Genomic DNA, 15145 nt, shown 5'->3' with positions numbered 1-15145 from the left:
TTTTTTTTTTTTCCTGAAAAAAAAAGCCAGATTGAATGGACTTGAAAGTTAAAAATCCTTGAACTCATTTTCAGATTAGATAAGCAGGTGTCACAGACTGGGAGTGTTTTTGCCAATAGTCATATTGTCATCTAACCTGTGCAAACTTTTTTTTACTAATAATGTTTGAACAGCTTAAAAGTCTATCCTCTATTTCCTTGCTGCTCATGTGATCTTCTGTCAGGCAAGCAGTTTTATTGCTCTCATTTCAGTCTGCCTGAAAATGCTAGAAAGCTATAAACTTTGTATGTCTACACCTGTGTACATTATTAAATACTCACCCAACATATTCATTTATTAGGGTGAAAACCCGAAATAGTACATACTGTGCAAGTTATGCAAATAGGGTATAGATAATTTCTAGATACAGTGAATTGCCTTTAAACTGTATTTTAAACTGATTATACAGATTTGCACTCAGACCAATTTTTTAAAGGCAGGACTCAAAGCCAGACATGTTGTACTAGTGCATTTTAATACAAATAAGGAAAATAACAGTACTTCTGTGTATAATATTACCCGTGTGTTTCCTATGAAAGACTCTAAATTATACTTGTTTTCCAGACTTTGCATAGTTAGTACAGAGATTACTACTGGTAACCTGCTAATTTAAGAGTAGAAGGGTAGCGTGTGCGATGAGCCAGGCACTTTTGCCTATCAATAAAAATACTATTTGTTTTCACAGCTATTTCTTTTTCTAAATTCATCCGTGTGTCTTCCAGGTTCCTCAGAGACTGTTCAGCTTCTAGCAGTTTTTTCTTCAGAGATTCAATGGACTCCGTTAGTTCTTCAACTTCATTGATCAACCTGAACAGAATTACATCAGTAATATAAAAATGAGCAGAATCTAGTCTGTGTTCCCAAGGACATATGAACTGTAACAGGAATAAAGATCAACAGCTGCAGAAGCATAACACTCATTAACAAAGACTTCAGGGATTGATCCTAATGCATCAAAGGGTACCTGAGACTTTGGGATACAGGACTTAGACCTGTAGGACCTCTCTGAGATCCTACATACCTAGCGAAAACCAGTTCACTTTCACAGTTTTTTACTGAAATCTCCCATGATTTAGATAGCATTAAGCATGCCTTTTGCCACTAAGAACAGTGGAACTATTCATCTTTACCTTCTCCCACTGTGCAGGACACTTGTACTAATAATTTTAAAACAGAAATTGTTCAGTGAGTTACCCAGTTTCACTGTATCTGCATTTCTTTAAGCCCGGTTTTTGATATCTATCCACTGGTATAAAACTCAAGTATTAAAGATGATATTTGTACCAGGCATCAGAAAAAAAAAAAAAAAAAAAAAAAAAGAAATACAATTTTTAAAAAGCACATCACTTCAGCTGGAAGTCAGTGTAGGTTAGGTGCTTTACTGTAATCTCTGTCTGCACATATTTACTTCCTGGGAAAACAAAAATCCTGTATGCTATGGGAACTGAGTAAATACAAACAGAATAAGCATGGCAATTAAACACATGCCCATTCAGCAAAGGACTTGAATATGTCCTTAGATCCCATTAAAGAAAACATACATACTGTAAAGCTTGCACAAGAATGATTTGCTGAATCAGGACCTAAATGAGTGTGACTGCAGTGGCATAAAGCATTTGGATTAACTATAACTTCTTCCTTGTTGTGTAAAGAACAGCATATTGGCTTTGAATGGAAGACATCTTTGCTACAAGTAAATTGTAAGCCTACAAAAGCTGATCCCCCACTTTCCTAAGGGCAGGAAAATGTGAAGGATGAGAATCAATTACAAGGCTTATAATGAGATCAAAAGTGACAAATGTGACGTTCAGACCTTTAATTTGAAAGGATTTATTGACCTCTAGTTTTAAAACGGATTATTACTGAAAATCAAATGCCACCAGCCCAATTCTTTGGAGTACTAAGGACATGTCTCAGACTGTGGATATGCGCAGCCCATTTACATTCTCAATACTTCAAACATAATTCTTTCAGCACATGGTCCACCTTGTGGTGAACTTTTGCTAACAGCTAAAGAATGGCAAATTATCCACACGTAGCCAGATTTTTTGGATCATTTAAATCAAAAAGAAACTACACAGTTCAAAGAAAAAAGCATAGAAGCAAACATCAGAGTGGTGTCTATACATTTTCTGTTTGTCAATATATTAGGTTAAAATAATGTTTTCTTTGCAGTGATTTTAGTCAATTGAATTATTTCTTATATATCAGATCAAACCTCACGATAAAAACTAAAGGTCCTGTGTTGCCACTAAAAACTGCAAACGCTATCTAACATCACCTCTGGATAGAATGGACATCTTGGAGGACTTGTTTAATAGTGTTTACCTGAATTGTGCTGCATCTCTGCAGAGCTCAACATTGGGCCTAAAAGATCTGTCATACAGCCTCGTTTGGGCAACTTTCATTGGGGCTTCTTTGTCTTTGATAGCTTGCTTGAGAGCAGCAATGTTAGCTTCTTGATCTCCAATCTCCTTGAGGGTCTGAGAAGGATACCCAAGAAAAAGAACTGTTCAGAAAAACTTGTTGTCTCTGTGCATGCTATACATTTCATCATGGTCCCAATGAGTCACTTACAGTTTTGACCTCCTATTTGGCCAGAATATAAAAGAAATAGAAGTGCAAAAGTGTTTTTGACATCTTTATTTCTACTCCTACACTGAGAACCTGATCTCTGTGTTGAAAAGCAGCGGAAAATATGCTGTAACCTGTTTAAAATCTCTTCACATCTCCTCACAACACATCCCACTTCCATGAATTGCTTTTAATTGTAAATCTTTAACTGTAAATTATCCAAGAAAAGCTCAAGTTATTTTGAATAGGATTACGAACTGCTGGTCAGCTTGGAATTGTATGGTTTTCTAGCATTAGTGAAGAAAAAGACAGGAAATTCTGAATTCCTTTTCTTTCATAACCACTGACACACATGAAGAAAATAGAGTCTGCCCAGCTGTCATTACTGCACAGGTGCTAAGGAATGACTTGTTTTTTCCATACCTCCCAATAGCCTAACACAGAAATAGGAGTTTTTCAACACTGGAGAAGGAGCAGAGTCTGAAGACACCTCTTATAATTTGCCAGGAACTGCTGCTGCTACGGAAGCAGCACAGCAGACAGCAGAACAAGCTGAATTGGAGCCATAATCCAGCACTGAAGACTCTTATCAGATACTAAACTGACACAAAATAGTGGTTTAGATTTTTTTTTCTAGAGGATAATTTTACCGTGATCTTCTCAAACGATGCTATCATGCCTGTAACCAGCATTTCAAAAATAACACTTACTTTTTTCAAATGATGCTCTAGTTTATGTTTTGTATCATCTAGCTCCTCAAGATGTTTGGCAAAAGCCTCGTTAACAGCAGCACACTGCATCCTCAGGTCCTCAGATACGTCATGAAGAATATTATCAATTAAAGCACGAAGATTAATTGAAGCTTGTTTTTCTCGTTCTGCCTTATAGATGTTGTCGTGACTGAACTTGGCCCATGTCTCTGGTGTTGATGCACTGGAAGAAGAAAAATAAAACAGGGTAAAGCCAGCTGTTCAAAGAAAAACTTCAACAAAACCAGTCTGCATATAAGGAATCTACTTTGTCATAAGTGGTGTGGCATGCTGAAATGGTAGCACTACCACTGTAGCTGTTTTAAAGCAATGTCATCACATGTGCAAAGCAGCAATAACACCTTTAATTCAGAGCAGCATTACAGCTTTCACTGATGCAAAGGATGTATCATATCTTACCAGGGTTGTTGTGGAGGATAATGATGAGAACTGCTCACCTCTCTTCAAACTTCACTGAGCTAGGATGGAACTGGATGTTGGTGCTCTGGTTACTGTATCTTCCACATTTATCATCAATGTTGTACGTTTCAACTTTGTCCGACCAGTCCATCTCACAAATCTCTTTGTGGTCTCGATTTAATCTGAAAAGGCCATCATTATTATCACACATGGTTAATAGAAAACAATAAAATTCAACGTAACTATAGATGTTTAAGAAGATAGGCTCTGAGTCTTTGTCACAGAAAATTGAGAAGGTAAACTTTCCTTTTTGTTAAGAGTTGAAACTGCTGCTTTGTTGTCATTTAAATGAGTCAAACATCACCCAGTTAATTAGAATGACTTCAGATTACAAAAGACAGCGAGTCTTTATCAACTGTTAACACCAGATGTCACTCTTACCTAAGGAATTAAAAAGATTCTGCTGCCCAGTGATGCTGCTGATCCTAAAATGATCTTAAAACATTTATAAAAAGAGAAGCCTAAACTCAGCAGATTACTTTGATACCATAACTGATATAATAGAACTACTGTAAATTATTCTACCTTTACAAACATTATTTTTAAAAATAAAATTTCATTTTATCTGGTAGAATAGCGAAAATTGAACCAGATGAAAAAATAAATTTAACGTAAAATACCAGCATTTCCAGCGTTAACCCCATCATATTGACGCACCTGAGGATTTGGCTAACATCTTCTTTTGAAAGGGTTTGATATAAATTAAAAACAAATATTCCCTTTGAAGTGCAATGAACTGATATGGAAGGTTGAGTTAAACTCCACATTGTAAGTTCATAGTGACATCTGGCGGCAAAAAACTCATCTCAAAAAGGTCCTTTGATCAGACAAATTATTGTAAAAGATTTACAGTTTCAATATATCACAAGGTGCAAAAAGAGAGAGTAATATCCAGATAATATTTTATTAAATTCTGGTTTAGCGTTGGAAAATTGGACAACTGAATACATATACTAGAAATTAGGACTGAAAATATAAAGCAATATACTGGAAATTATGAAAGGGCATGGCTCCCACCTTGCCTTACCTTACTTGCTAATCCTAAAGTCTCATCAGTGAGTACATCTTTACAGGCTTAAATGGAATTCACTCAGCTCATAAATGCATTGGTATGAACTATATCCACTGGGTGTTGTACCCCAGTGTGCCAGGAATTATTTGCCTATATATAAATTAAACACTGAGGTATTGAGAAAAACACCTTACCGCATCTGGTTACTAGCTTGCATCAAAGTTCTTTTCAAAAGCTCCTGGATATTTCTTATAAGTTCAGCTTCCTAGATAAAAACATTGAGACTTCTATGATATTCAGTGCAGTACATCCCATCCTGCAGAGCAATTTGATTTCAATCGCTGTGGATATACACTCAAATCTTCCACTTATTACCCACTCTTACCTTATTATTACAAGACAAGATCTTCTCTGGAGTTAGCAAATACTGAGGTAACTCAGCTATAAGTCTATGAAGGCAGCAATACATAAATACTTCTAAAGCCTGGGGATTCATTACTTTCATATTGCATGTGTATTCTATGAAAAAGCGTGTGTTCTGCCAGATTAAACAGAATACCTGAATTACTTGCACAGCTTTGAAGTAGAGAAAAAACAAGGCAACAGCACCGTCCTCAGCAGGAGACCGGAGTCGCTGCCTTGCACAAAGCTGGGCAGGATTCTTTCTCCTCTGCAAGCACGAATGCAGATGTCAGGGGCTGCTGCCTTGCACCAGGATGTGATGCAGCAGATCAGCTTCTCTGGCAAGACACTGGCAGTCAGAATCTGCTGAGTCCTTGCAGACACCTTCAGAGCATGCTGCCTTGCTCTGTAACAAGTGTTTTAACTGCATGCAAGGCAAAGGCTGCCAGCAGATTCCTGCAGATCTCCAAAAATAAAGTTTGTCTGAAGTATGGTGATAAGGAGCTACTTAACATAAAGGAGTATCACACTTCTGGTTGGCCTGCTTCCTTTGAATGCTCTATATTAACTAAAAATAGAAGTTACTGCTCTACGATTTAAACAGTCACTGTCTGCTTCAGCAGGTATAGGACAGCCATCCCAAGATAAACCTGACGACACTTGTAGCTTTACTTTTATCAGACCCATTTGTTCCAGAACTTGTTTTGCCTCTGGTGATGGTTAGTACCAAGGACTTCAGAATTATCTCAGATATGCAGTGTTGTTTGAGAGGTTAATTTCCTCTTGGCTGCAAGATGCGACTGCTCACAGTCACAAAGCTTTGCCTCACCTTGATAACAGATCCAGTGTCTGAAGTTTCAGTTCCATCTGTTTTTAGCAGGAACATCCATTTCAGCACAAATGTGATCAAAACAAAAATGACCATACTTTCTAAAAGACTCTTACTGAACAAAAAGTACCTGGTGTTCATTTTTGTCTGTAATAAGGTTGCTTTAGGGATTAACTATCCACGCTCTATGCCGTGATTTACTGGCCTGGTGATTATAAGCTGTTATATAAAGGCCAACCCAACATGCATTTTCTTTTTTATTATTTAAAGGAATTTAATATTTGAGGCTCAGATTTTGAAAAGAGCTTTTTAAACGCAAAGCTTCTAATTAATTTTGCTGTTGTGCATCAATGACAGTCATCCAATGACAACTAAGGGAGTATATTCTTACTAATAGACTTCATACTCAGAACGTTGCTGGCACTCACTGATCCTTGAACTGTTCTTGACAAATAAATGAGCGCATACATCCCTGCGGTGTCAGTTTCTCAATTATAAGAAACCATCAGGGAGTGTAAAAAAGATCATTTTATTCTAAATGGAAAAGGACAATCTTGACTGGAAAGAAAATATTATTTTTAAGGCTTAAAATGAGCACAATTAAAATAAATACATAGCTGAAGGTATCATTTTACAAACTATGAAAACACTAGGATTCACTTTCTGCAAAAAGGAAATACTGCAACGGCTGAGTTGTCAAAAAATTAAAATAATTTTAGTGTTAAAAAGAGACAGTACTTGAAATTACTTTTATAGTAATTGTTATTATTTTGTGCTGGGTAGTCAGTCTCCATGTAAAAAGAGAGGCAATCATTTTCATGTGAGTAATGTGCACAATCCTAAATGAGACAAGCCTTCCTTCAGCAAATAAAGTGTCACAAGTGGAAAAAGTGAACTAGTGCAAAAATGAAGGACTCCCTTGTTGAATGACCTAAAATAAAATTAAATACTAGTTTCCCTTTTGAGGAGATAGGCATTCAAATACAACATTTAAAACTGAAGATAAGAGTTCTCCTAATTAATGGTAATCTAAGGCTACTTAGAGTGAATAGGCAGATGTATATGGCAATGAATTTTCAATAATTATCTAATAAATGATTTCTCCTAGCTTTTAAAACAGTTCAGAAGTCAGAGTGCGTGCCTGGGAGGAGCTGTGGCACCATGCTGAAGATGAAGATCCTCTGATCTAGGTCACACAGTCCTGACCACACTGTCAGACATCGCAGTGCGATCCAGCCGCTGACAAAGCGGAGCTGTGGCTCGCTCATGGGATCGCAGCGGGAGAAGGGCCATAGATCAATGCTGCATAAATATCTGCTCTCCTCGAGTCGCTTCAAAATCCATGGTCTGAAGATGTTGAACTAGGTGCTATGCTTTTAACAGAGTTGTCTGTGTACAGGACTGTCCTATTGTGCACTGGTTCACTTGGCGAAGCTACAGATCAGTGTTTGGAAAGGGTTTTCTGCTGGATTCCTCTCCCCATTATTGCATTTGGCAGGAATACACACAACTGTATCCCCTCTCCACTTTTTTAATTTTATACTGGTGACAGGATCTTGGCTAATGCCTTTGTCTCCAGCATCAGGGAATACTGGGGCTGACATCATTGTTGAAGCAAATGCACAACAAGTCAACACTCTGAGTCAAATACAGTTCTTGGGTAAAAAAAATGACTTAAATGTAAATACATCTGCTTAGAACACAGTCGATCTGGCACTCAGTTAATGAATCTGGATACTGGATATGCAGAAATAACCTTGAAATGCAGAATATACGCAGGTGAAACGTGATTAACTGACAGTATACTGCTATGTGGCAAGTCCTGTACTAGTGATTACATCTTCAATATTAAATGCTAGCACATAAACATACTAAACTGTCATTAAACAGATACAAGGTGGATTCAGAGGAGATTTCATATGTGCTATGAAAGTAACAAGAAAACTCATAGAAGATAGATGCATGCACTGCTTTTTCTGAATTTAGGTGTTTACAGTGCAGCAGCCCAAACAAATAAAATGATTCTGTTTAAGAACTATCTTTTTAGTCATCAAAGATCATTTTCATAGGGAAAATAATTGTGTTCTTTAGCTTTTTTTTTTTTTAACAACTGCATTAAGAAAAGATTAATATGCTGCTAAGTGGAGCCTATGAAGTTCTGTGTAACAGCTGATTTTACTATGCGTGTGAGGAGCTTTCACTTAAATACCTTAATCCCTTATTCCCAGAACATAAATTAGCTATGCAGTTCTATGCATATACAGTTAAAACTACTTGTGCAAAGAAAAGAATGTCCCTTTCCTCACACCGCCGACTTTTGGAAAAATATTTCTTCTATTTCTCAGTTTTTGCAGAAGAGATGAAGATTTTTGAGGAGAATAAATTACTCCTGATCTCCCTTGCGTTACCATTTCTTAGGAGAGTTGAGATTAGAAAGTGACTGGACAAGTATGCAACATTCATAAAAAGTATGTCAGTACTTTAGTAATAAAATGTGCATAGCTCCTCCAAGTAAGCAAATGAACACACAGCCATCAGGGAACTGGGCCATTAACTCTGAAATCTGTGCAATGAACAGTCAGAATTCATGGAAGAGCAACTCTAAGTGTGAAGAATTATTACTCACTTTTGGAGAGAGTAAGAAATACAAGGTTCTGTTTGATTTCTTGCAGCAAAAGAGGTACAGAGTATAGCTGCAGCTTAAAAAGCCGGCAGAGCCACAGAGGGCACATTATAAGTATCTATTTGCAAACATTCATGCCATAAAATCTATCCCTCTGTGAAAATGGGAAGGGTTTTCTCTCATATTATATACTCCTCTTCCTTCTGTACTGCAAAGGTCATTGGCATGGCAACAAAATCTTCATTTCTCAGGAGTCCATCTGCTGCTGGTATACACGCCTCAGCTGAACTCACATCATTCTTTTTTGATGACATCCCACTTGGCTGTTGATGGTCTGTCGTCACACGCAAAGAATCACAATTTCAGGTGAAGAATTAGCAGCAGCAGACGGACTTCTTAGCAATGAACAAACTATCCTTTGGAACAGAGATCAGGAGGAGAGAAATGCCAGAAAATTGATTTTTTTTGAGGGGTAGATCTTGTATTTCACATCTTTCTCTAAAACAGCAGCAGCTGATGAAGATAGTTTCTGTACTGTGTATTTTATAACGATTCAAAAATCAGTCTGGCACACCACTGAAATACTCTATACACTAATCCTCCCATTTTTGCGTTTTTCACTAGAGCAGCTTCTTAGGTAATGATTACAATTGAGCACTACTCCTATTAAAAATATTGCTAAATACTAGCACTCCATAAACTCTGTAATTCTCTTAAGTATTTTGCTAACAACAAATATTAATCATCTGGGTTAATCAGTAACTCATCATGAATCAACTTTCCATTATATTGGAAGCTGCAGGCCAATGTTCATTAATTTATCTGTGGGACAGTAGGATATGCATCATTCGAGAATGAAAGATGACCCAGAATCTGTTCTCTGTATCATAATGCAACCACAATAATTGCATCAGCTTTGAAGGCAATCTACATGCTGTGCTGGATCGCAGTGACAGATAACAAAGTGTCAGCTAGAGTAGAGTCCTCTTTGGGAGGAAAATGATCGAGCAGATTTCAGGAGAGCATCAGGTTTGTTGAAGTCACACTGTCAGAAATACCATCTGTCTGGGCCCCCCGTGTGTCTGGAGCTGTCATCTCCCGCAGGTGTCACACGGCTACATTGCACTGATTGGATAGAGCCATGCTGCTGTCCTGCCGTACAATTAAAATGATGGCTTGGGCTGAGACACAACAGTGCCGTGTTAGATTACCTTGTTGAGAACCTTGGCAAGACTACAGCATCAGAACTGGTAGTAAAAGGCAGAGACATGGAAACAGGCAACGTTTCACATGTCCTGAATAGTTGCTAACTGTAGGTTCAGTCCCTCTACACAGTCTGCTCATGGGGTACTGCATTTTTAAAGTGTAACCTGCAGAGATGAGGGGACTTTAATCCAATCAGAGTCTGGAAAGAGTTTAATGCCAGAGTGTGATGCTCAGCTTGGTACAGGAAACCTCTGCTTTGATTTCATACGGATCTGGTCTCCTCTGATTGTACTCATGTGATTTTAAACATTTTTTAAACAAAGGAAGGATTTTAAATAATCCCTCCTGCATTTAGGATCGACAGACAGAGTCCAGGCTGCCAGGAAGGGCAAACAAACCTCTGCGTCCTGCCAGAAGGTACCTTCACGCTGCAGTTATCACCTGCTGACCAACCTGCTCAGCATTTTGGAGACGGGGTAGCACTCTGCGTGGGCTGCCAACAGCCCTGCCCATCCTACCGCCCCTCTCACCTTCAGCAGCTCCCTCTCCACCTCATCACAGACCAGGTCCGGGGGCTGCCTGCGCTCCCGACACTGCAGATTATCGGTGGCGATGCTGTAGGGCACCTCGGTGGCATCGAGCGCCCTTTCCAGCCGCAGCTTCTGGGCTGCCAGCAGCCCGGTCTCCGCATCCAGGTCCTCGATCTCCTTCTGGAGCTCACTCTTCCAGAAGTGAATGTCCTGCAGCCGCTGGCCCAGGGCGGCTGTGGAATCCTGCTGGGCACGCTGAGCAGCGGCAGCAGTGCGCTCGCACAGCTCCTTGGCCTCATCCCGGTTGCGCTCGGCCTCCTGGCAGCTGGCGAAGGCCCGGTGGTACTGGCAGTAGTTGCTCTGGTGCCACTCGGGGGGCAGGTACTTGGCGCTGCGGAAGCCGGCCGTGGCCAGGCCGCTGGAGGAGTCGGGCCCGGTTTTCAGCGCCGCCTCGTACACCTTGGGGGGCAGCGCGGAGATGGGCACCGGCGGCGGCGGGGGCTCGGCGGTCAGCAGGGGCCGGGCGGGCGCCTCGGGCCCCGCCATGGCTGCGCTAGGCCTCGCCGCGTCCTGCCGTCGCCTAGGCAACGGCAGCAGCCAATCAGCAGCCGCAACCTTCCGCGAGGAGCAGAGAAAGCGGCAACGGCAGCCACCAATCAGAGCGCCGGCACGCCCCGAGGTGGGGTCGCTGTTGCCGTGGCAACGGGGAGAGCCAATGGGGAGGGAGCGCGGGCTGTGGCGGGTTGGCGGTGTCATGGCGGCGCCGTGGCGGTGTCATGGCGGTTTCTGTCATGGCGGCGCAGGGAGGGTTTTCCTCGCGCTGTAACCGTTGTGACTCCCCCGTGCGAGTGCGCGGGTGGGAACAAAGGAATAAAGAGATAATTCTTACTGTGTTTTGCCTCTTCCTTGTGCTCAGCGTCTTCCCTTTCCCCCCCGCCATCGCACTTGCCCTTCATTGTCTGGGAACGGGGAGGATCCTGACAGGGCCCGTCCCGAATGTCGACCCCCCGGCCGCTGCGTGTGCCTGTGGCAGCCGGCTGGGGCCGCGACCCCTTTGTTGGCCCCTGGGGGACACCGACAGCGTGGGCTGGGCTTTATGGTTATTTTTGGGGGTTGCCAGTGCTGGGTTGGAAGGCGAGGCCTGGAGCGCAGCGGTGGGTGCTGCAAGCACGGGGACAACAGAGGGCACTGTCGTCCTTGCGCTGCGGCAGTCTCTCTTCAAAGTCCTTTTTGAGTAGAAAATAGGAAGAAGAAGCCACGTGCTCTGCCGCCCGCCCGGTAACATGCAGGCTAAGGGGCTCCTTATGTGCCGAGGGGAACAGTGTCCAGGTGTGCACCCTGTCTGCTGGGAGGTGCCACCCAAATTGCTGCTTAAAATTCGTTGGTTTAGATCAGTTCGCTCTAAACCCACAGAAAGTCAACGGTCCTACAGGGCTTTGCACTCCTTGGAGAGATCAAGAGGTTGCTGCTGACAGAGCACTTGCAATCGAAAGATGCACTGTGCCGCGGCTGGCAGCACGGCCCCAGCAAAACTTCCCTTCCACAGGGGCAATGATGAAAAAGGAGGCTGAATCCCAGCAGAGACGAGAAATCCTGCCTCTTTCCTTTTGCAAACACTGTGATATAACTGGCCCTTTAATTAAACAGCACCACTGGATGAGCTCTTTGCACTGTTGAAGTCACTGTGCCCTTTGCTTTCCCTTTGGACTTACTTCTGTTTCTCTCTCTTTTTTTCAAGCGTCTTTCCTCTAACTGTCCCATCTGTTCCTTTCCTTAAGTTGCCCTCAGCCTGCATCTTCCCTCTGCTAGTAGCCTTCTCAGCATGGTGATCTATGCAAATGTTGCATTTTTAAAGTACAGTAAGTCTACAGGAGAAGCCCTGCTGAGATACTGAAAGTTCTTAGTATGGAAAATACATTTTTGAAAATAAGAGCAGCAAAGATTTGCTATTAAATAGCATTTTCTCTTGGGGGGTTCCAAAGAGCCCTTATTAGTGGCATCTTATCACAGCCCAGTCAGTATCACCCAGGCAGTTTTGCAGAAAGGTCCTTTAGGGCCACGATGGGATGTGTCTGAGGTTGCAAACATAGCAGCAGGCTGGGCTGAGTCGCTGGTCCTAAATGTGACTAATAAATTATAGTCTTCTCCAAGAGGGAAACACTGCACGAAAAATTTGTAAATTCTTCCTGAACCAATGCAAGTGTTACTTCAATGAGCAGCTTTATGGTTGTTATCCCAACTGGACATTGCTTCCAAGGAACAGATTTTGGAGAGTTTTGTCATCAGGCTGTTTTTTGTTTTGTTTTGCTTTGTTTTTGTCAGTCCAAGTCTGCTTTCAAGTGTTAACAGATGCATCTTGTCTTAACAGGCTGTATGTCACATTGCTGCAAGAAATAAAAGCAAAACCCATTGGCACCTGGCAGATTCAGGAGTTCCCTTCATTATCCAGGGCAGACCCAGGGACCCTGTGTTTCAAAGCTCTTCCAACAGCCAAGTGATTTAGTATGCCACTGTACCACATAAATTATTAACAGCCATCCAAGATGTTTCCAGAGTACACGATGACAAAACATACTGGAAGAAAAGAACACAAATGTTTTCCAGCTCAAATCTTTTGACATGCAATAGATTAAGATTTCTCTTGGCTGGAATCCTTTTTACAGAAACTAGTTCCCTTTCCCATATCAAATGCTCCTGTTTATGTCAGGTGCCTATGGTTTTTTTCATTGCTGCTGTTTCTTTTCCCTGTTTTCTGTTTGATTTTTGATTTTTGATTTTTTAAATTAGCATAAATGGAGAATAGATGTTGTGCTTGGAGAAGGGAAAGGTTTCCTCTCACATCCCGGTAGCAGAGAGGACCATTTCTTCTCCACAGCAAAGTGCTTGAAGTATATTTTCTCGGAACAAGGAGCTTTGTTCTCATGTCTAATGTAGGGAAGTCTCGCTAACGTGGAGTGTACATCCCAAACCTTTAGGTTGCCAGGTATAAAGAGGTCTACTGCAAATAAGTTACAGACTGTTCGCATGGCATAATCATAATTTGCTGGGAGATGTGGAACCAAAACCTGAGTTGCTGCAAAGCCGTGTGTGCTGCTTTTGGGTTGCAGAGCCTTCATTTGGAGGCTTTGGGGAGGCAGCAGAGGCACTGTGCTGCCTGCGAGTGCATCCTTTGTCTTGGGGATGGACTCTCTGTTCACAGCACCCAGGCCAACTGCATGCACCAGCTGAGTCAGTGCCTTGCTCCATGGGGGAGTTGTGGATCCCCTCCCAGCTCTGTCCCAATTTCCATGGAGAGAAAACCTGGATGTGCAGGCTGGCAAGGAGATGTGGTGCCTCTGCATCAAAAGCAGTTCCGTCACTTTTGTATCTCTGTTGTGAAGTGCCAGAAGACGTTTCCTCCCTCTCAGCTAATGTAATCGGGTGGGCAAAGAGAGCTGAGCTGCTTCCCTGGGAGGATGGACAGACTGGTCGGCTTTGAAGCACTCAGTGCTAACAAATAACCAGCCATGCACAAAGGCAAGCAATCAGCCACACAGCCAGGAAATACCGTCTAGCATTTAACTGTAATTCAGCATTTTGCAATGAGGGAAAGAAAAAAAAAAAAAAAAAAGCATAGCTGAAGTGGACTGGTAGTACATTAAAGTTTATATGGTACATTAGAGGGGCATTGGCCTGAGCTGCCCAGGCCAGACTTGCTTTAAAAATTGGCCTCCCTTTTTTTGTTCACAAGGGACAGTCTCATGCTTGCTTTTCTTACCTGTGTGAATCAGGCAGACATTCACAAAACCTCTTCAATTTACTTAGTCTTGTCACATTTTCTGCTGTTTGAATGCTCCAGTTTCTTGAGTCATCTCGGGCACCTGCTTCTCTGTGTCCACACTGACCAGGACAAGAAGTTCTGGGCACCAGCGAGGAGGGCTGTGGCAGAGGGAGGATGGGAGAAGCTTTCCCAGCATAGCAAGGCAGGGCCTATAAATAGCATGGGCTGCAAGAACTGCTTCAGAAGAGCCCTCTGCTTGAGACAGAGGGCCAAATTCTCCTCGTGGCAACCCACTTGTCACAATTTGACTCAGTTTGAATGTGAGTGGAACATCGATTTTCTTTATTTAATATAGCATCATTATACTTTTTATCTACTGGCTGCATCCCCCAGTGATGAGTACCTTAGCAGGGTGATGGATAGAAAACACTGTACATTCATTTAGATGATAGATAGGGAGAAAATGTGGTGAATTAGTTCAGAGGAGAGAAAATATAGTCAATTATTTTACATAAGGCAGTGTCTGGTACTCACAATCCCTGCCTGAGAGCAACAGAACACATGAATAAAAAGATTAAAGAGTTCAGAAGTGAATTTTTTGTTTTAATATCAACATATGGGCAAAATGTTACATTTCAGCTTAAGAAATAAACATGCACTAGCCTCAGGAGCACTGATGTTCACCAAAAGGCTGAGACCAAAGGTTATCTAAGAACATAGGCATTGGTTTTATATCATCTCTTATCGCTGAGATTAGAATTGTCTCTGCTGTTTTGAATCTAATCACCCTCTCCTAGAATATGATAATTTCAGATAACATTAATTATTTGTAGCAGTATTAGCATTTCTTTATAAAATGCAGTTATTTCACACACACACATCAAAAAAAAAAAAAAAAAAAAAAAAAAAAAAGCACAAATTGAGCCATTCCAATATGGATG

The 15145-nt window shown here is 41.5% G+C and overlaps 1 protein-coding gene across 1 annotated transcript; it reads right to left on the bottom strand.

The window, feature by feature from the left end:
* Window positions 1–497: 497 nt before the first annotated feature.
* On the bottom strand, window positions 498–11632 carry TEKT4 (tektin 4). Its single transcript, XM_068699371.1, has 6 exons — window positions 10445–11632; window positions 5049–5119; window positions 3821–3964; window positions 3324–3546; window positions 2368–2522; window positions 498–846 (listed from the first exon to the last, which is right to left on the bottom strand). Exons 1-6 carry the CDS (start codon window positions 11198–11200, stop codon window positions 630–632), a joined length of 1566 nt encoding a protein of 521 aa, XP_068555472.1. The 5' UTR covers window positions 11201–11632; the 3' UTR covers window positions 498–629.
* Window positions 11633–15145: the final 3513 nt, after the last annotated feature.

The sequence above is a fragment of the Anas acuta genome, chromosome 15, assembly GCF_963932015.1.
Source record: "Anas acuta chromosome 15, bAnaAcu1.1, whole genome shotgun sequence".
Classification (NCBI taxonomy): Eukaryota; Metazoa; Chordata; class Aves; order Anseriformes; family Anatidae; genus Anas; species Anas acuta.
This window is presented reverse-complemented; position numbering and strand designations above follow the sequence as displayed.

Excerpts from the sequence above, each read along its gene's own strand:
- TEKT4 (XM_068699371.1), bottom strand. The coding sequence starts at position 11,200 with ATGACACCGCCAACCCGCCACAGCCCGCGCTCCCTCCCCATTGGCTCT. Across the intron at positions 3,965-5,048 it reads CAAGCTAGTAACCAGATGCG|ATTAAATCGAGACCACAAAG; the intron begins GTAAGGTGTTTT and ends TGGCCTTTTCAG. Across the intron at positions 2,523-3,323 it reads TAGAGCATCATTTGAAAAAA|ACCCTCAAGGAGATTGGAGA; the intron begins GTAAGTGTTATT and ends TATCCTTCTCAG.